This window comes from Candoia aspera, chromosome 17 (assembly GCF_035149785.1).
Source record: "Candoia aspera isolate rCanAsp1 chromosome 17, rCanAsp1.hap2, whole genome shotgun sequence".
Classification (NCBI taxonomy): Eukaryota; Metazoa; Chordata; class Lepidosauria; order Squamata; family Boidae; genus Candoia; species Candoia aspera.
The window spans coordinates 2,731,607-2,750,518 of record NC_086169.1 but is presented as its reverse complement, the minus strand read 5'-3'; the positions used below and the strand labels follow the sequence as shown (position 1 = coordinate 2,750,518).

Sequence of the window (18,912 nt, the reverse complement as noted above, 5' to 3'; positions counted from 1 at the left end):
ATTTGCTATTGGAACCTCTTTAAAAAAAAAGAAAAAAAAGCACAGTATTATTTTCAATGAGAACCTCTAAAAAAAAGAACTATTATTTGCTATGGGGGCCTCTTAAAACACAGAAAATTCAGCCAGTAAAATTCCCATTAAGAAGTGCCAGTTTCCTCTTGTTTTCCTTTTGGGGGTCTTGAATTGTAAGCCCGTAAAGCAAATATTGCCTTCTTTATCGCATGTGTTTCATCCGTCCCGGGATCACCACCGAGCTTCTTAAATCTCTCTGCCACAAGTTCTGGGGGGTTTCCAATTCTCCCCCCTACCTCCCACCCCCAATATTATTGCCCCAGTCCTCATCTTGGTCTCTCCATCTTCAATTCCAACCCGCCCCCTCCCCAGACCAATCCAAAAACGGAGGATGAACTGACGAACTTGGACTGTAGGTTCAAGACATGGGGCCAGAACACCTGGATGGAAAAAACGCTGCGTGCCCAGAAAACAGAATGGGGTTTTCATTTTTATATACAAGACACATTTATCCATTAAATTTAGAACACAGTACAAAAAAAAACCACTTCAACTAATTAATCTTACAACGCGGTTCATATCAATTACTGCTCTTATTCCTAATAATAAAGGGGGGGCATCGAAGGGGCGGGAGGGAAGGGATTCCAGGTGTTGACTCCTTTGGATCTGCTGGGCAGTAATTTTATTTGGGGGGGGGAGCAGGGAGGAGGGGCAAGGAAGAGTAAAGGAGTAGAAAACCAAACAGAAGCAAAACGAAACGAAAAGGCCCCTACGGCTGAACGGCTCTCTGAATGAATGCAGGAAAAAAAAAAAGAGAGAAAGAGAAAAGGAAAAAAAAAAAAGATACAAATTCTATATTACATACAATAAGGGCAAGGTGATGGGAGGAAGGGGAAGGAACGTTATGGCCAGGCCGTGTTTCCCAAGGCCGCAGGGCCGTGCTGAGGGGAAGGGAGGCCTTCTCCCAGGTGGGGGTCGTTCCCGTTTGGGATGGGTCGCTGTCGTCCTTCTGCCTGTCTCTTGGTTGAAGTGTCGCGCTGCCAGGGTGTGTGGCGGTGGTCAGTTGGCGCCCCAGTTGTAGCTGTTGTAGGCGGACTTGTTAGCCTGCGATTTCTGCGGGATGGAACTGCCCTGGCTGCGCTGGCCGGTGCTGCTCTGCAGGGGGAGAAAGCAGGAGGGCGAAAAGGCGTTGAGCGTCAGCCAACGGACCCCCCCCCCAACGCTCTGGCCCGCCGGAGCAGAGTCGAGCGCCGATAGGTGGCGGCTGGCCCTCCCAAATCAGGCACCTGGACCACCACGGCACAGATCCGCTCAACAGAAGAGCCTTTTTGGGGTCTTCCGTTCTTCCGTTAGGCCAGCGTTTCTCGACCCTGGCGTCTTTAAGATGGGTGGACTTCAACTCCCAGAATTCCCCAGCCAGCAAGGCTGGCTGGGGAATTCTGGGAGTTGAAGTCCACCCATCTTAAAGTCGCCAGGGTCGAGAAACGCTGCAATAGGGAGATGGATCGCTCCGAACTCTTTTTCCTCTCAACTTGAGATGGAAACCGAGTCACGTGCAACACCGTGGCTGCGTTCACACGCGGTGTGGTGGTTGGCCGACTTTTTTATTTTTGCAGCGGGATGGGCGAACCTGGTCCAGTGTGTGGCAGAGCAAGGGTATGGGAGAAACAGTGGAATGTGGGTTAGGCAGGAAAGCCAGCCTCAGCCAGAATAAGCCCCGGGGTTTTTCCACTCATCGACAGGGCTTTAAAGGACCTTCCTGGGCTCTCGACAATGACCTGACGGCTTCTCAAGATCCTCAGCTCTCTTCTGCCCATCCCATTCCTGAACAGGACAGCCTGCACGAGTCTTCCCTAACCTGGTTTGCTTCCAGGGGCTACAAGGAACATGCTGGCTGGCAATCCTACCCGTGCTGCAGTTCGGGGTTACCGCAACTAGCTGCCAAAAGGGAAGCAGGAAGTTGAAGCCAGCCAGCTAAATCCCATTTTATTATCCCTTTACGATTCAGATCGGCTCACAGGGTAACTCTGGAATCCAGTCTTGACTAAAACTGCAGGATACGCGCCAAGACTGAGTGGAATGCCAAGTGATTCAGGTTTCAGGGCCAGAATCAGACCAGAAGGGACCGATGTAAAAAAGAATCCAGGGCGGCAAGATCAAGCTGGCGGTGTCCTAGCTCCCAGCCGTAGCGTTTCTCTTAGTTTAACCTTTGAGTCTGAGACAGGGTAGAGCTTCCTATCCAGAGGATGTCACATCTGGATATCAAAGAAATCCAAACAGTCTGTGGGGCTGCGTGGACGGGAGCGAGAGGCAGGGGCAGAGAATCTGGAGGGCAGAGGGCAGCTTTCTGGGCATGGGTGGGGCCTGGCCTCCTATTTACACCGATGGGTGCCTGGGACAAAAGGCTAAAGGTTACCAGGACAGCAGGAGGCCTTCCTCAGCCTTCCGCGATGTTCAATACTGGGTCTTCCTGCTGGTGTTGGAAGTACAGAATCGTCTGCAAATTTGGGGGTAAGTGCAGGCCGAGGATATGGAAAATATAAGAACACATTATGACAACCTGGGATTCGGGGGCGCAAGGGGGAAAAAGAGCTTTAATCTGCCGGAAAAGGAGGAAGGTTTTTCCAAGCAGCCTCGGGACGACCCAGAAGGGAGCGGAGGGGGCCAGGCTTTTCCAGTGTCTCCCCCCTCGCTGGCATGTGCCGAGAGCCCCACCGGCAGCTCCATGTTCTGGGGCGGGAGGAGCAAACGGGAGCCAGCGACAAGGGCGGGCACGTTTCAGGAAGGCGTTCGTACTTACCTGCCCGTCTTGCTGCAAGTGATGATGCAAGATTTGGGAGTGGGGTTGTTGGTGGGGGGTCAGGATGTGCATGAAGGGAGCCGGTGGGTAGGCTGCAGCCGTGGCGGGGTTGATCGGGCCCCCGCTGCCCAGCGCCGACGGCAAGTTGAAGGAGGCCGCTGGCGTCCCAGTGTGAAATCCCTGCTTCTCAAAGGACTGCTGCCAGGAGAGAAAAAAAAAAAAGAGGGTCAGCTCATGCACATGCTTGCTCATGCTCTTGCTGGTTCCTAAAGGATCTGTGGTGGACAAGCCAGATCAAACTTCAAGCTCAGACACTCCATGAAACAGGGTTTCTCAACCAGGGTTGCGTGGCACCCTCGGGATCCACGGGGGGGTCGGGTCCCTGGGAGGTCACAATTTATTTAAAAAATTGTTTCAAATTCAGGCCACTTCACCTTCAAGAGGGAAGCTTCATCCTTTATTTTTAGTTTAAGAACACCATTGATGCGTAGATACAGGCCGATGCATGAAACGCATATAATAATTTCCTAACTTCTGGCCTATATTGGAGCCTGCATGTGAAGGGGTTCCCCCAGGCCTGAAAAATATTTCAAGGGTTCCTCCAGGGTCAAAAGGCTGAGAAAGGCTGGCCGTTGTTGAGAAGCAGCAGCTCTGTCAGAGCATGGGAGCGAAAGGGGAGGCGAGGGCCCGCTGTTCTAGGCAGTAAATGGTGCTGAGTGTTTATGGCTGTTCCTCCAATTCGGATGGCCCAGCCCGAGCTTTCAGTCGTTCCTGCTGTGGTAGTGCCCAAGCTAACAACCGCCAGCACTTCATGGAGGCTGGCTTCGGTTCAGAAGCTTCTCCCAGCGGCCTTGCGGGGCCAGGCAAGGAGTGCACGGAGCACGGGTTCCAGAACGAGCACGCGGGGTTTTGATACTAGCGTGTTTCTGGACCCAGTTTGAAGTGCCAAGCAGTGTCCTTTAGGGCCCCGCACAGCTTTGGCCCAGTTATCTGAAGGATGATCGCACATCTCAACCTGCTTGGGCCCCGAGATGCGAACAAACTGGGGAGGGCGGGGGGGATGAGAAAGGCAGCCCAATCTTTCGGGAGCAGCCTCACCACGAGACGCAAATGTAGCTCCTTCCTGACCGTTTTTAAAAGGGTCTTAAAAACCGGGCCGCTCCAGCTGAGTGAGAAACAAACAGATGCCCTTTTTAGGGTTTTTGACTTGCAGCGCGCGCCAGGAGGGGCATTTCCGTGAGGTCTGCCATCGGCTTTGCAGCCTGGCTTCGTTAAAGGACAGAATAAACGTACTCCGACGGCAGAGAATCCTCTCTCCGGAGACTCCGGCGCGTCTAGGGGGGACAAGATGGGAAGGCCAATGACGCTGAAAGACTCAAGGTTGGGGTTCCCTCCTTATTTGGGGTGAGGTGGGAGTTTGACAGCAGGGTTGTTCATTTATTGATTTACCTGATTTACGGATTGCTTTAACTATTTAACTTTTTCTGCCCTGACTTCCAGGCTGTATACATCCTTCGCGGGGCACTCAAGTACCAACCTGCGTTTTGGAGTACACAGAGCCGGAGATATCAGGCACTCCTGTGTTACTGGATGTTACGGAAACTCCTGGCGAGGGGGGGAAAAAAAAGTAGCAGAATTAGCAAGACGCCATCTCCCTCCTCTGCTCTCCGGCCCGCTAACTGCTGCTAGGGGAGGGACAGACCCTGTTGGCCAGCCGAACGCAGGGCACCCGAAACGGGCTTTCGGTTGGAATCTTGGGCAGCCGCAGCGCGAGGGGTCTGTCAACCTTGAACTCCCACGGAGCCTGGAAACGTCTCAGAAAAAGCGCCAACCGCCCAGGCAGAACGGAGAGCTAACTGGCGCCTCCTGTGGGTTTGTCCCTGGTTTCACAGGGTAGGCTGCCCCTGCACATGGAAGCTCCTTTCTGATCCGAGGCAGAGAGCACAGCTTTACATCCCCACGAATCTGACCCATCTTTGATGGCCGTTCAAAGGACCGTTACTGCGTCCCACAGCAATTCATTCTTATTTCTAAGTGGGCAAAAAGCGCTTCCTTGTATCTGCTATGGCACTCGGCAGAAATGCATAGATTATTCCACTGTGAGACTCCCAAACCGGGCTGGGCGGAGAGAGGCAGAGGGGAAGAAAGGGATTTGCTCAAACCCTCCCTGGCTATCTGTACGGGTGCAGGAGCAACCAGAGGCAGAATTTTGCAACAAGCATAGCCCCGGGGTAGAAATTTAGGGAGCTGCAATCTTTTTTTTTTTTTTAATAAGATTTTTATTAGATTTCAGACAAAGGTAAGAACTACAGAAAAATAAAAACTACAAAGAGAAAAACAAACCGGAAGTGTGGAAACACAAGTTTTTTTTTTAAAGTTACAGAAAGAGGTGACTTCCGACTTTTAACAGCAAAGATATACAACAACCTTCCACAATCAACCCCTCACTCTGCGTTGAACCAAAATCACATTATTTCTATAAATCATTCCATTAGGGAGCTGCAATCTTGATGGCTCCAGAAAGCGCCAAGTTAAGAAAAGCTTGAGCTAGCCAGCAACTTACTTATTTTATTTATTTTCTATTTTATTTTGTCATATTTATTTACCGCTCATCTCATACACAACTCTGGGCGGTAAATAAGTACGACAAATAAAATCAAATAAACGGCTTTCTCAATTCATTCACTTATTTTCCACCCCGCCTTTTGCACTGTGGATTCTTCCTCCCCTGCCTCCTCCTTGCAAACCACCCCCTCCCCACTTAAATCCCCTTACCCGTGCTGTATCCGTGGGAACCGTAGCCGCTGGGCTGCTGAAATGGGGCGGCAGAGGCGTTCACACTGACGTTGACGCTGTGCTGCTTGGAAGAAGTAGGAGCAACCTGGGACAAGCAGAAGGCTGGGGAATGAGCTGAGGGGGGGTCAAGATGGGCTTCGGGCTCCCCCCAACCCCACAGCAGGCTGGCACTCACGGGAAACACAGCAGGTCCGTACTGGAAGGTGCTGGGCAGCCCGGGAACCCCGGTGTAGTAGGGCAGGCTGGTGTAACTGTAGCCAGGAGGCAAGGCCGGGTTGAGGAACGTCTGCTGGGTGGTGTGGTGCGTCTGCGTCTGGTTCTGCTGAGGCTGAGCCAGCGTGGTGGCCGGCGCAGGGGAAGAGGCGTCGCCTCGGCCAAATTTCGTGAGGTCGCCTGGAAGCAGAGGGGCATGTGGTGAGCCGGGCCCGTCCCAGAGCAGCACAGGACGGCAGCGGCCAAGCCAGGCAAAAGATTGGGCTTGCTTTATTTTTATTATTTTTATTTTTATTATTATTATTATTATTATTATTATTTTATTTATTTACTATCCCGCCTTTATTATTTTTATAAATAACTCAAGGCGGCGAACATACCTAATATTCCTTCCTCCTCTTTTCCCCACCACAACAACCCTGTGAGGTGGGTTGGGCTGAGAGAGAGGGACTGGCCCAGTCACCCAGCCGGCTTTCATGCCTAAGGCGGGACTAGAACTCTCCTACCACGCCTGATTGGCTCTTAGGCTGAGAGAGAGGGACCGGCCCAAGGTCACCCAGCCGGCTTTCATGCCTAAGGCGGGACTAGAACTCTCCTACCACGCCTGATTGGCTCTTGGGCTGAGAGAGAGGGACTGGCCCAGTCACCCAGCCGGCTTTCATGCCTAAGGCGGGACTAGAACTCTCCTACCACGCCTGATTGGCTCTTGGGCTGAGAGAGAGGGACCGGCCCAAGGTCACCCAGCCGGCTTTCATGCCTAAGGCAGGACTAGAACTCACCGACTCCTGGTTTCTAGCCCACTGCCTTAACCACTTGGCCAGCTAAACCCATTTTTGGGGGGGGGGAAGCATAAACAGGCAATTGTATATGGTTTATGGGAACTGAGAAGGATATTTTAAGAGTTGCAATGGAGAACTGCCTCTGATGCTGGAAATCCTATAAAACCAATCCTAACTTCTACAGGGCAATGTATCTTGCAACTTATCCTTCAAACGCCCTCCTCCCTGAACTGGTCTGATCCCATCTTTTTTTAAAGTCGTCCAATGTAACGGCATCTGGGAAAGACCTTGGGAGACGGGGGGAAGAGATGCCGCCTAAATAATGGTCAGACAAGAGAGGGCTTAGCCCTCAGCTGCATAATGGGCAGAGAAAGAGGCTCAGAAGGGACCCTCCCTGGTTTCTCAGGCTGTGAAGGAGACGGGGGAGAACTGGACTTTTAGACTTGCAAGATTCTGTCAATGTAGCCTTGCAATAAAGTAGAATTAGCTCATCTGGCCGTGTTTCCTGTCTGGTCCACCTGGGAAGGCTGACCTCAGATGTAATGGGATGTGGGAAAGACATTGGGAGACGGGGCGAAGAGACGCTGCCTCGGGAACGGTCGGATAAGAGAGGGCTGAGCCCGCAGCTGCATAATGGGTGGAGAAAGAGGCTCAGAAGGGACCCTCCCTGGTTTCTCGAGCTGTAAAGGAGACGGCAGGAGATTTGTACTTTCAGACTTGCAAGACTGTTAACGTAGCCTTCCAATAAAGTGGAATGATGAAACGCTTGACTGGGGAATTCTGGGAGTTGAAGTCCACACATCTTAAAGTAGCCAAGGTCGAGAAACACTGCGCAAGCGAATTGGGGCCTGACGCACCAATGTATGCAAAAGGCTACAGAAGTACTCTGGGGTTGAACATTAAGAATCTGACAGTGGGAGATGGGAGAACTGTTCAGTTCCAAACCATGTCTAAAGATACACCCCTGTGGGTCAACACACCTGCCAATTTATGGACAAGAAATATGTGCAAATGCTTCTGGTTTATAATGTCCAGACAGAAGACTGAACCATAGAGAACAAGCGTGGGAATAACCTTGGGAGACGGGGCAAAGAGACGCTGCCAAGGGAACAGACAGTTAAGAGAGGGCATAGCCTGGAGCTGCATAATGGGCGGAAAAAGAGGCTCAGAAGGGACCCTCCCTCATTTCTCGGGCTGTAAAGGAGACGGGGGGAGAATTGGACTTCGAGACTTGCTGGGTTCTGTCAATGTAGCCTTGCAATAAATTAGAACTTGCTCATCTGGTCATGTTTCCTGTCTGGCCTACCTGGGAAGGCTATCCAAGGAGATGGACCATGGCAGCATGGATTTTCACAATCAACAGCAAAAGAATCCCCTGCACAGAATCCCATTAAATCCACCCATCTGGAGGAGCGAACTGCCATTCCCACCACCCCGACGTGAGAGGGCCTGGAATCCCACTTCCTTCCCATCACATCTTACCAGAATAGGGGTTGCTGTTCAAGCTTGCATCCCGTCCGGTCAGCGGGGTGGTTGGTGTGGGGAATGGGATACTGTAATAGTCCTGGAAGGAAGGAAGGGAGAGGAGGTGGGATGAAGACAGGGAAGGTGACTCCCCAGGGATGGGAAATTAGGTCAGCAGACTGGGCTACTATCACACTGAGCTGGAGCCAAAGAAAAAGGAAGGTAACAGCAGACCGAGGCTTACAAACAACGCAAATTAGTAAATGTGTAAAAAGGGGGAGTCAGAAATCGATAGCTGATTTTTTTAAAAACCCGTTCAATCGTGTGCAATTCTCAGAGACAGCCTGGACAAGTGCCTGCAGTTTCCTTGGCAAGGTTTTTCAGAAGGGGTTTGCCCTTGCCTCCTTTCCAGGGCTGAGAGGGTGCGACTGGCCCAAGGTCACTCAGCTGGCTTTGTGCCTAAGGCAGGACTAGAACTCACGGCCTCCTGGTTTCTAGCCGGGTGCCTTCACCATGACCCCAAACTAGCTCTCGTTTGCTTTTAATTGTTATTATTTCCTTTTTTCCCCTTACTTTTAGGTATTTTAATTTTTGTTAAATTTGCTTTGTCTTTCATTTCCATTTGTCAACACACACACACAAAGTAACAATACAACAGATATCTTAGTATTAAATAATTAGTTCAGGACTGAAACTATTATCGTATAACTAATACTTCGATGTGAATCACAGCAGTTCTTTTTTTATGCTAGGTGGTTGTTACACAATGCAATATTCAGGCATTTTTAAATAGCGTGAAAGAGGACGACTGGGTTTAACTCACCAATGGGAACCTTGTCTGAAGCATCTGCAAGTCATCATAGCCGTAAACCTGCGGCTGCAACAGAAACCGAGCGGGTTACACATCCAGCCTTTTGAGAGTGACGGAAATTATGAATTGTCCAAAACATTTCAAACAAGAAAGGTGTTTTGATGCCCTAAAATAACTGAGACTCATAGTTTAGGGCTGTGGGCGGCTTTAACTTACAGTGAGCTATTTATCTATTTGTCCATATGCTTTTAGAAATGCTCTAAAAATAAATTGCAAAAACATCCAAGAGGGTCCTGCTTGGACCAGCACTGTAAATCGTAAACATTACCAAGGAAAGCCTTTTCCAAAACATGTCAACGGCACTGGAAAATGCAGGAGTGGGAAAATTACGCATCATTACCCAACTTCTCCTGCTCACATCCCTGTTGACTGAAATCTCTCCCTTAAAGCGAGGGCTAGCACGTGCCAAATTTTAGAGAAGCAGACGGTTGCGGACACACGTCGTTTTATTTAATTGCAGAATCACGCTGCTTAACTGTAAATAAAATACTGTAACGCTCTCAGTGTCATTTTATTTACAGTTAACCGGTGGGATTCTGTAACAAGACCAGGAAACTATGAGGGAACTTCCTCCCATTATCCAGGTGGGAAAACGCAAGTTATTTTGGAGGGATTTTTCACACTGGGAGTGCGACTCCTTCCTAAAACCCCAGGGAGAACGGCTGCGATCCCTGCTGCCCCGTTTAGACAGCCACGAGACTGTCCTGTTTAGAGCTTAGGAGCAAGCTAGTGCTCCTCTGCCCGCCAAGAGAGACACTGCTGGCCTCATTTGCACATCGCTCCCCTTGCCAAGCTCCTGTCCGAGCCAGATGTTGCAGGCTCAGGCAGGCTGGTGGGCTGCTTCAGCCGCATCCGGTACTGCTCGGGGTTGTTCTCCCACGCGCTGTCCCTCCTGCACCGCCACAGGTTAAGTGGAGCAGGATCTACTAGCGTGGGTTCGCCGATCTGGAGGAGGGCACGGCGCGCCCGACTCACCGGGTAGGCGTGCAACAGCCCAGGCGCCATGATGTACGGATTCGGCAGCAACGGCGGCACGCCAGGAGGCAGGTTGGGGGGAGCCTTTCCTAGGAGGAGAAGGAAGTGTCACAGCAGACACCGGCCGACTGCCCCCCAGCCTTGCACAACCATCTATGCCAGCTTTCCTCCACCATGGCCGCTTTAAGATGGGTGGACTTCAACTCCCAGAATTCCCCAGCCAGCCTTGCTTTGTGGTTGAGGACAACGTGGGGGAAGGAATGGACGAGCCGTTAAGGGAGAACAAAAGGGTAATTCAATCCCGGGAAAGCGAAAAGGGTGAGAAAGAGACTCAAGGCAGCCCCAACTTGATTCTGTTTGGTATAAAATGGAGTACAGGTAGTCCTTGACTCACAATGACAATTGGGACCAGAATTTCCAGAGTAAGTCATTGCAGTCCTAAGTCGAGTCACCACATGACTGGACCTGATTTTATGACCATTTTATGGTGGTTGTTAAGCAAATCACAGGTCGTTAAGCGAATCCAGCTTTCCCAATGGGCGTTTTTTGCTGGAAAATGGCAAAAAAACAGCAAAATGTGATCACGACGCAGCAACCGGTCGTAAATGCGAGCCGGTTGCCAAGTGCCTGAAATGTGATCATCTGACTGTGGGGGAGTGGTGGTTTGCAGCGTTTTGGGATGCTCAGAAGCGCTTTACAGGCCATAAAGCACCCATTCCGAGGCCGTCGTAACTTCAGACAATCGTTAAACAGACGGTCGTAAGTCGAGGACTACCTGTAGAGAGAAACTCTCCCAGGCTTTCCAAATTCTGTTATGATACTCTGCAACAGCAAAGCAGCACTTCCTGAATCCTCACAGCCTCTGTTCCTTGACCAGGCCTCCTTCAAAGGGCTCACAGAGATCTGGAAAGCCTCTCCCCACCCCAAGGTGCCCCCCCCCCCAGCACTTTAGCCACCAGCCAAACCCTGGGCCTTGAGGAGGCACCTGACGTCGTGGCTACTGAGTTGCGAGTCGTGGCCGTCACGGTAGAGTTATTACTGAGGCTCAGGCCCAGGCTGCTGACGCTGCTGAGACTCGACGAGGCGCTGACCACGGGGGGCGCGGCGGAGACAGTACTGGAGGTGGTGGAGAAAGTGCTTGCAGAAGAATGGAGCCCGGCTTCGCTCTCCATGCTGGTGTGCTACAGAAAGAGGAGAGGGGGAGGGCGGGGAGAGAAAGCAGGGGGCACGAGAAAGTCAGGTTGCTGGCGGAGCAGACCTCAGAGGACCACAGCAGCGGAGACAGGAATTCAACCAGCCTTTCCTTCGATCCTGGATCTCCACCTGGCTGCACCTCCGGTTAGGATTTTGTGCACTCCCCGCTCCTGACTAGCTGCAGGCTGAGCTAAGCAGGAGCCGAGGGCAGAGGTGCCTTTTAGGAGCCTTGACATGGAGGAGGAGGAGATGGTTCAAAGCCGAGAGAGAACCTGCCCTCGTTTCTGTTGGCCATCTACTTGGGGCTCTGCAGTCGTACTTTCTTCCACCCCCAGAGAAGGGCAGAGGGGCCCTCGAGATTGCCTAGGGGCACCTAGACGGGCAAGAATTTCCAGCTCCCGATTCTTAACAACCGGAGCAACCCAACCGTCCTGCACGAGTTAAGAACGCCGGGGAGGAACTGAGCGTGGGCTTCTGGGTGGGACGGCTGCGGATTCATCAGCCGCCCATCTGTGATGGCCGCTTCCCACTGGCAAAGCTTGGGGTTCCGTGGTGGGGGTGCAAAAAAAATGTAAGCCCTGCAAGGCTGACCTCTCTTGACCCCAATCCAGAACTGCAGAGACCAGATTCCCAGGAGCAGGGGGGGCTGTTCAAACGCGGCATTTCCACCCTGTCAGCCTTAGCGCAGCACAAGAAGGGCCACCGGTGCTGGATCGCCCCACCCTTTCGGATGACTGGTGAGGGATGACCTTTGAATACCTGGCCCACACCCTCCTCCTCTGCTGCAAAAATACCCCTACGCAGCCGGGGGAACTACTTTCACCTCTGTTAGCACAGACAAGGCAATGAATTGGAGAGCAGGGAGAAGAAAGGTGGAATTCGGTGGTGCTCATGCCTGTCTCCATTCAGAGACGCAAGCACAACGCAGGCCGCTCAACTTTCCCAAATGGATTCTCCCGGCGACTACAACCCCGCTAACAATTTCCACAGACAAAACTGACCAGGAGCCTTGGGGAATTCCTTACAGATAGTCCTCACTTAACAACCATTCATTTAGTGAGAGTTCGGACTTACAAAGGTGTTGGGAAAAAAAAGACTTATGACCGGTTCTCACACCTATGACCGTCGCAGCGTCCCCGCGGTCACGTGATCACGATTTCGGCGCTTGGCAACCGGTCCGCATTTATGACCGCCGCAGCGTCCCATGGTCACGTGATCGCCAGTCGCAACCTTCCCGGCCAGCTTCTGGCAAGCAAAATCAATGGGGAACTGCATGATTCACTTAACGACCACATGGTTCACTTAGTGCCTGTGGTGATTTGCTTAACAACCGCCGCAAAAAGGTTGTGCAATTGGGTTGGATTCGCTTAATGACTTCACTTAGCAACCGAAATCCCGGTCCCAATTGTGGTCGTTAAGCAAGGACTACCTGTACAATTTCTCTGTCTGCAGATCTATGGTTTTGCTCATAAAGAAAAATGGATGTTACAGAAGTCCCTGTAAAAGGGCACTGGAACAGATTGACCGCAGTGGGCCATGTGAACTCTGCTGGGCATTTCTCTCTAGAGCAGACAGCAAACTTCCCACTGAGGCCAGATACTTCCCCTTGTCCCTCCTTCTGGATTCCCACTCACCAAGAGAGTCGAAGTTGACGTGCGGCCAGAGGAAGTTGAGGAAGAGAGGCTGTTCTGCTGGGTGGGCAATGTACTGTGGAAAGAATTAGCAATGCTGGTCAACCAACGTTCAGGAATTCTCTCTTTCTTTCCCCCTGGCTCACAATCCTAAGTCAGCTAAGGCTCTTCTGGCACACGTTCTCTGGCAAAAGCGGGCCAAGGCAATATTTTCTTTTCTTGCCGCTGCTGTGCTGTGCCCAAAGGGTCACGCTACAAATTGGAATGCATGCTTTCTGAAATAAAGCCGTGGGTTTGAAGGAATGTGCATAGGCCAGGCCCGGACTGACCTCAGAAGCCGGAGGAGGACTTGAAAGACATGTGGTGGTCGGGAACGGAGGCTGACTAGCTGCAGTTTGGCACACGACTGCCGTTCCAGGAGAACCATTTTCTCCATTTTATAAAAGGTGCACAATATGGGCCAATCCCTTTCCTAAACCTTTACCCTTTCTAAGCAGGCCTTACAGGGTTTTTCTGCCTCCCTTTTGGGCTACAAAAAGGTAGCTGCAGAAGCCCCAAAGCTGCGTGGCTAACAAACTAAGGTCAGAGAGGGCTCAACAGGTGATGGAAGGTGAGGGGGCTTCCTGGCGGTGCCCCAATCTTGCCAGTACCTGCTGTGTTGCGTGGCAGCGGTGTTCGAGAGCTCCTCGGCGTGATTCAGGCTGCTGAGCACCGAGGAATGCTGGGTGGCCGTGGTCAGCAGGGACGCCGCTGACACAGTGTCACCGAGAGGGGCTGTGATGCTGGGGGCCGAAGGGGAGTCAGATTTCACAGCAGAGCCAGCCGCACCTGGCGGAAGGGACCGAGGAGAGGGAGGGGGTTGAAGAGGCAAATTACTCAGCAGCAAAAAGGAACAATTCTTTCGGTCCCTGGGATGCTGGTGTGAGCTCCAGGGCAAGGATGCCGAGGTGCACATTTTGGTGAGGCTGTTGACTGGCGATGGGCTATGAAAGGCAAACACTGTAAGTCAGCGTTTCTCAACCTTGGCAGCTTGAAGATGGGTGGACTTCAACTCCCAGAATTCTGGGAGTTGAAGTCCACCCATCTTCCAGCTGCCAGGGTTGAGAAACCCTGCTCTAGGTAGACACTTACACAGATACCTGGGATCCAACCTTATTCAGGAGTGGGACAGCTGGACAGGGTACCATATTCCCTGCCCTGACGTGTCTGCTGCCCCACTGCAATTCTCCTTTGTGCATGCATGAAGGGGAGACAAATGGCAACTTATAGCTGAAGTTCTCCATGCATATCAGAAATGGGCAATTTGAGGATTCCCAGATGTCACCAGAGCCGAACTGCTATCAGTCCAAGTTATCATGGGAGCTGCACCCAAAATCCTCAGAAGACTTCTGTCAGGCAGCAAAGAAAGCGGGGGGGGGGGGGATCTTGCCCTGGGCCACCAAGAAGCCAGGTTCACACCTCACGGCTCTTCTCAGCCAGCTCACAACGCTGGCCATCTGCCCCGTCACCCCTGGCGTGCACAGGGGACAAGTTCAGGCCAGGCTGCTAAGGGGCACCGTGCCACCCACCTGCCCACCCACGCAAGGGGCTTACCTTCAGCTGCCTGGGTGGTTTGCAACTGCGTAGGTGGCACCGAGTTGAAGCCGTTCTAGAGGCGAAAGGACAAGGAAAGGGCTGGGTCGGCCCCCGCTGCTAGAGATGTGCGTCTAGCATGCTTTAAAATCCCAGGAAGCTGCAGGGGGCGACTAAGAGCCAGCTCTCTTAAAGTACCATTTACCATCTATCGGTTTCAGGCTCAACCTGCAGGAGGCAGCCGAGCCGGCCGCCCTGCTCCGGAATTACCCTCCGTCGTAAAGGCGAGCTTGTGGGTCTGGCGCCCAAGAGCAAAGCCTACCTTGGCCTGGCTCAAGTCCTTTTGGGGCGAGGAAGAAATGGAGTTTGGATACCGCCGGGTCTGAGTGGATCTCTGCTCGTACAGGGGTCCCTGAGCACTGTTCTGGGAGGTATACGTTGCTGTAGGCATGCTGCCACTCTGGAAACCGGGCTCCTGGCTTTTATTGGAGGAAATTGTAGACAGAGACTCGCTAGGAAGGAAGACCGACAGAGAAATACAGCTGTAAGTGGATGAGACTGAAGGCAAGGGACGGGAAGGGAAACATTTAAACCCCACAGCATCACCGGCTCCTGCGCGTTCCTCGGTCAGCAAAGGGGACAAACAAGCAACAGCCAGGGCGTATGAAATCAGACATATCGCTGGTGGGCAAGATCACAAAACTCCGCCTTACTTATTTCGGCCACGTCACGAGACCCAGCTCGCTGGAAAAGGCAGCTATGCTCGGAAGGGTCAGCGGCAAAAGGAAACGAGGCCGCCAAAAAACATGGTGGCTGGACGCCATCAAGGCCGACGCCAGCCAGAGCGTAAAAGAACTAAAAGGAGCCGGACAAGATCGGGAAATGTGGAGAGAGCTGGCCTGTAGAATCGCCGAGAATCGGACACAATTGAACAGATGTCACCGTCGTCGTCGTCATCTCTAACTAGCTCTACCGTTTGGGATCTCAAATCACAGGGCTTATGGTTCCTTCCCCCTATTTTATCCTTCCAACGTCACCCTGTGAAATCCCACGAACTTGACTAGCTAGTTGGCTATCCGCAGATCCAGGATTCTCCCACGACACTCCAGCCCAGTGTTTCTCAAGCCCGGCGACTTTAAGACTTCAACTCCCAGAATTCCCCAGCCATCTGGGAGCTGAAGTCCACGTATCTTAAAAGTTGCCACGGCTGAGAAACCCTGCTCTAGCCGCGACATGGGACGGCTTTCCAGCTACGGATTTTGCGCGCGCTGCGGGCGGGAAAGATAGCGGGGCTCCGAGCCCCAGGAGGGGTCAGCGCCACTGGGCCGCCGGCAAACGTCACACCTGCCGCAGCAGATGCTCCTCTCTTCACTTATGGGCAAAGGGGACTCAAAAAAGGCCCCTCTGCACCCAGGCCTCGATCCAACCTAAGCGGCACACGGGGCGCTGTGTTCTGCGGACCCGTCACCGTGAGCGATCTCTGGCTCACCTTGCAGAGCTGGTATACAGGCTGCTTGGAGGCTGGCTCACGGAGCTGCTTGTAGCAGGTGTCGCTTCGTACTCCGAGAGGACGGGCTCCGAGCCAAACTGCAGGGCCCCAAACTGCAAGTTGAGCCCCGAAATATCCGCAGAGCCAGGCATCTCTACCGCCAGAGCAGGAATCTGAGGACGAGACGGTTTGACCTTGAAACGCAGTGTTTGAAGGGAAAAGGGGGAGTGTGCTTTAAACTTTCGGACGTTTCAGAAAGGGAGGAATGCAGCAGGATCTAAACCTTCTAGATACAGGTAGTCCTCGACTTACGACCACAGTGGGGACATGAACTTCCACTGCTAAGCGAGGCCGTCATTAAGTGTGTCATGCCCGATTTTATGATCTTTTTTGTTGCGGTTGCTAAGCGAATCACCAAGGTCGTTAAGTGAATCCAGCTCCCCCACTGACTTTGCTTGTTGGAAGCCAGCTAGGAGGGTTGCAAATGGTGATCAGGTGACCCCAAATACTGCGAGCAGGTTGCCAAGTGCCTGGCTTTTGACCATGTGACCGCAAGGACATTGCAACTATTATAAGCCCGAGGACCGGTCGTAAGTCACTTTTTCCAGCGCCGTCAGAACTTCGAGCAGTCGCTAAACGAACGGCCGTAAGTCAAGGATTACCTGTCCTGTCGCATCTGGCATCAAAGAACAGGCTTGTTCGGGCATCACAGGCAGCTGGCCAGCCACGCAGCTGCGACAGCAAAGCCGCCAATGATCCCGGCCGTTTGCTATGGCACACGCTGTCCCCCCTTTAAGGCTACGACAGAACCAAAAAGGGTCTACTGGCATGCAGCCTATCTAATGGCTTCAAATTAAGCTGGCTAGCCACCATTTATAAATCAAGCATTTCATAAAAGAAGGACCCACAGGGTGTCCCAGTTAGCCAGTTAGCCAGCTTGGGGCCCGCGCCGCCCCCCCGCAAGGGGCCTCACTGGGCAGCAGGGCCAGCGTCAAGGAGAGCCCTGCCCACCTCCCGCTCTCCCACCTTCGATGTCAAGGAGGCCTTCTTCCTTGGTTGTTTCGACTTCTGCTGGGCCGGCTGAGGGCTCGAGGAGCCTGGGGACGCCTGGGGGACGGGGTTGGCTTTGCTGGCCAGGGGGGAGGACGGTGGCGGCGGCGCCGTCACTGAGGCCGTTGCCGCCGGCTGCTTTTCCTGGAGGAACACTTCCATCATGGTGGAGGCGGGGGGGAAGGCCTGCCGCTTGGCAAACGGGCTGTGCACGGCGGGTTCCGAGGGGTTCTTGAGATCTGCGGGCCACGGAGAGAGAAAAGCTGGCACGGTGGTCCCCTTTGTGGGGAAGGTCTGGGAAGACGAGCGGATCGCTTTGGGCACGCCTGGATCTTACAAAATGTGCTGCGCGCACAGCGGGCTGCCACCCGTGGCAGAAAAGCCGACGCTGGACGGGCGGAACCCAATCCGGCCACGAGCGCCTCGTTCACTTGCAACCCCCCCCGCGACCTTTTCCTCCCAGCTCCTCTCTTGCGCACCCCCCCAGAAGGTCTTACCGTACTGCACGAGGGAGGAGGGCTGACCCGTGCTGCTGATGTCCCACGAGGAGGCCGGGGTGCTGCTGCCGGCGGGCTGGGGGTGCTGCGCTGCCAGCTGGGCGAGGGCCTGAGCAGTCTTGAACTGCTCCAGGAACTGGGAGCCGGTGGTGGTGGTGGTGGTGGTGGTGCTGCCGCCGCTCTTTCCTTCCCCCACGTCAGTGAAGCCCTTTCCCAGCACACCAACCTGAAGGGGGTAAAAGGAGCCAAAGGCTGACTCAGCCAGAGCACTCTGGGCAGCCCCGTCGGAGATGCCTGGCCCGTGAAAAAGACCCAGCTGTATCCCGCAGTGGCCGGCAACTTGGCGCAAAACCACGCTGCCTTCTGCAACTGAAAGGCAGGCTTCCATTTCGCCCCGTCTCAAAGCCCACCCCAGCCATTCTCTGCTCACTCAAGTCTGTCTCCTCCCTTTAAAAAGCATACCATATTTTATATTTATTACCTTGTTTATGTTTTTAAACTGTAACTGAGGCTCAGATGTTTTTACTATCCTTTTTATTGTAAACCGCCCAGAGTCCCCCATTGGGGGAGAGAGGCGGTAACACAAACCTAATAAACGATAATAATAATAATACCTGCCAGACTTACTTAAATACCAACTCGATCAAGTGTTCTCAGCTTGAGAATGGGAGCGGGAGCCAAATTCCCTGCCCCGCTGACCTCTCTGAGGTTCCCTTTCGAGGAAGACACCATATACAGGCAGTCCTCGCTCAAGAACCGTTCATTTAGCGACGGTCTGAAGTTAGGGCAGCGCTAAAAAAAGTGACTTGCGGCCAGTCCTCACGCTTACAAGTGTCCCCGCAGTCAGAAGATCACAATTTGGGTGCTTGACAACCACTGCGTCTTGATGACGACCGTGGTGCCTCATGGTCACGTGATGGCCATTGGCAGTCACTTGATGTCTTGCTTAATGACTGCTACGCTTAGCGACGGACTTGCCAGTCCCAATCAGGGTTGTGTGTGTGTGTGTGTGTGTATATATATTTATTTATATCTCAAATTTCTCTGTCACCGCCCATCTCCCCCAAAGGGGGACTATATATATAGGACCTTCAAGTCCCTATATATATTTCTGTCAAATTTCTGTATATATATATATATAGGGGCTTCAAGTCAGTTGACTCCTGGCCAATCCCTGTACTTTTCTTGGCAAGATTTCAGAAGTGGTTTGCCGTTGCCTCAGCTTCCTAGGGCTGAGAGAAAGGGACTGTCCCAAGGTTCCCCAGCTGGCTTTGTCCTAAGACGAGACTAGAACTCATAGCCCCCCAGTTTCTAGCCTGATGACTTAACTGTTACACCAAACTGGCTCTTCATATATATATATAGAGAGAGAGGGAGGGAGGGAGGGAGAGGAAGAAGCAAGAGGGAAGCAAAACAGCTGAGTGTCTCCCAATGCAATTATTTGCCCCCTCAGAGCCAGCCCTAACCTAAGCTTAACCGACTAAATGCAAAAACGGGCACAGAGTGAAATTTCCCCTCTGCCCACCCCAAGAGACAATTTTTCCCAGGAAATCTAACTGAAAACACCCC

General features: G+C 52.7%; 1 protein-coding gene across 6 annotated transcripts in view; it reads right to left on the bottom strand.

Annotated features, from left to right (window-relative positions):
• Positions 1-489: 489 nt before the first annotated feature.
• The window catches only part of UBAP2L (ubiquitin associated protein 2 like), a 37,828-nt gene continuing 19,405 nt past the window's right edge, over positions 490-18,912 (bottom strand). For 5 of the 6 annotated variants that reach the window (XM_063317120.1, XM_063317119.1, XM_063317118.1 and 2 more), the window contains 16 exons: positions 17,344-17,569; positions 16,823-17,085; positions 15,797-15,969; positions 14,630-14,819; positions 14,329-14,383; positions 13,386-13,563; positions 12,739-12,811; positions 10,896-11,091; positions 9,911-9,999; positions 8,888-8,941; positions 8,083-8,164; positions 5,784-6,001; positions 5,588-5,693; positions 4,350-4,417; positions 2,813-3,010; positions 490-1,167 (listed from right to left, as the gene is read on the bottom strand). In XM_063317120.1, the coding sequence (XP_063173190.1) occupies positions 1,072-1,167; positions 2,813-3,010; positions 4,350-4,417; positions 5,588-5,693; positions 5,784-6,001; positions 8,083-8,164; positions 8,888-8,941; positions 9,911-9,999; positions 10,896-11,091; positions 12,739-12,811; positions 13,386-13,563; positions 14,329-14,383; positions 14,630-14,819; positions 15,797-15,969; positions 16,823-17,085; positions 17,344-17,569 (2,265 nt within the window). In that variant the 3' untranslated portion in view covers positions 490-1,071. Of the gene's footprint in view, positions 1,168-2,428; positions 2,510-2,812; positions 3,011-4,349; positions 4,418-5,587; positions 5,694-5,783; positions 6,002-8,082; positions 8,165-8,887; positions 8,942-9,910; positions 10,000-10,895; positions 11,092-12,738; positions 12,812-13,385; positions 13,564-14,328; positions 14,384-14,629; positions 14,820-15,796; positions 15,970-16,822; positions 17,086-17,343; positions 17,570-18,912 lie in introns of all 6 variants that reach the window. The other variant, XM_063317122.1, reaches the window with a different exon arrangement.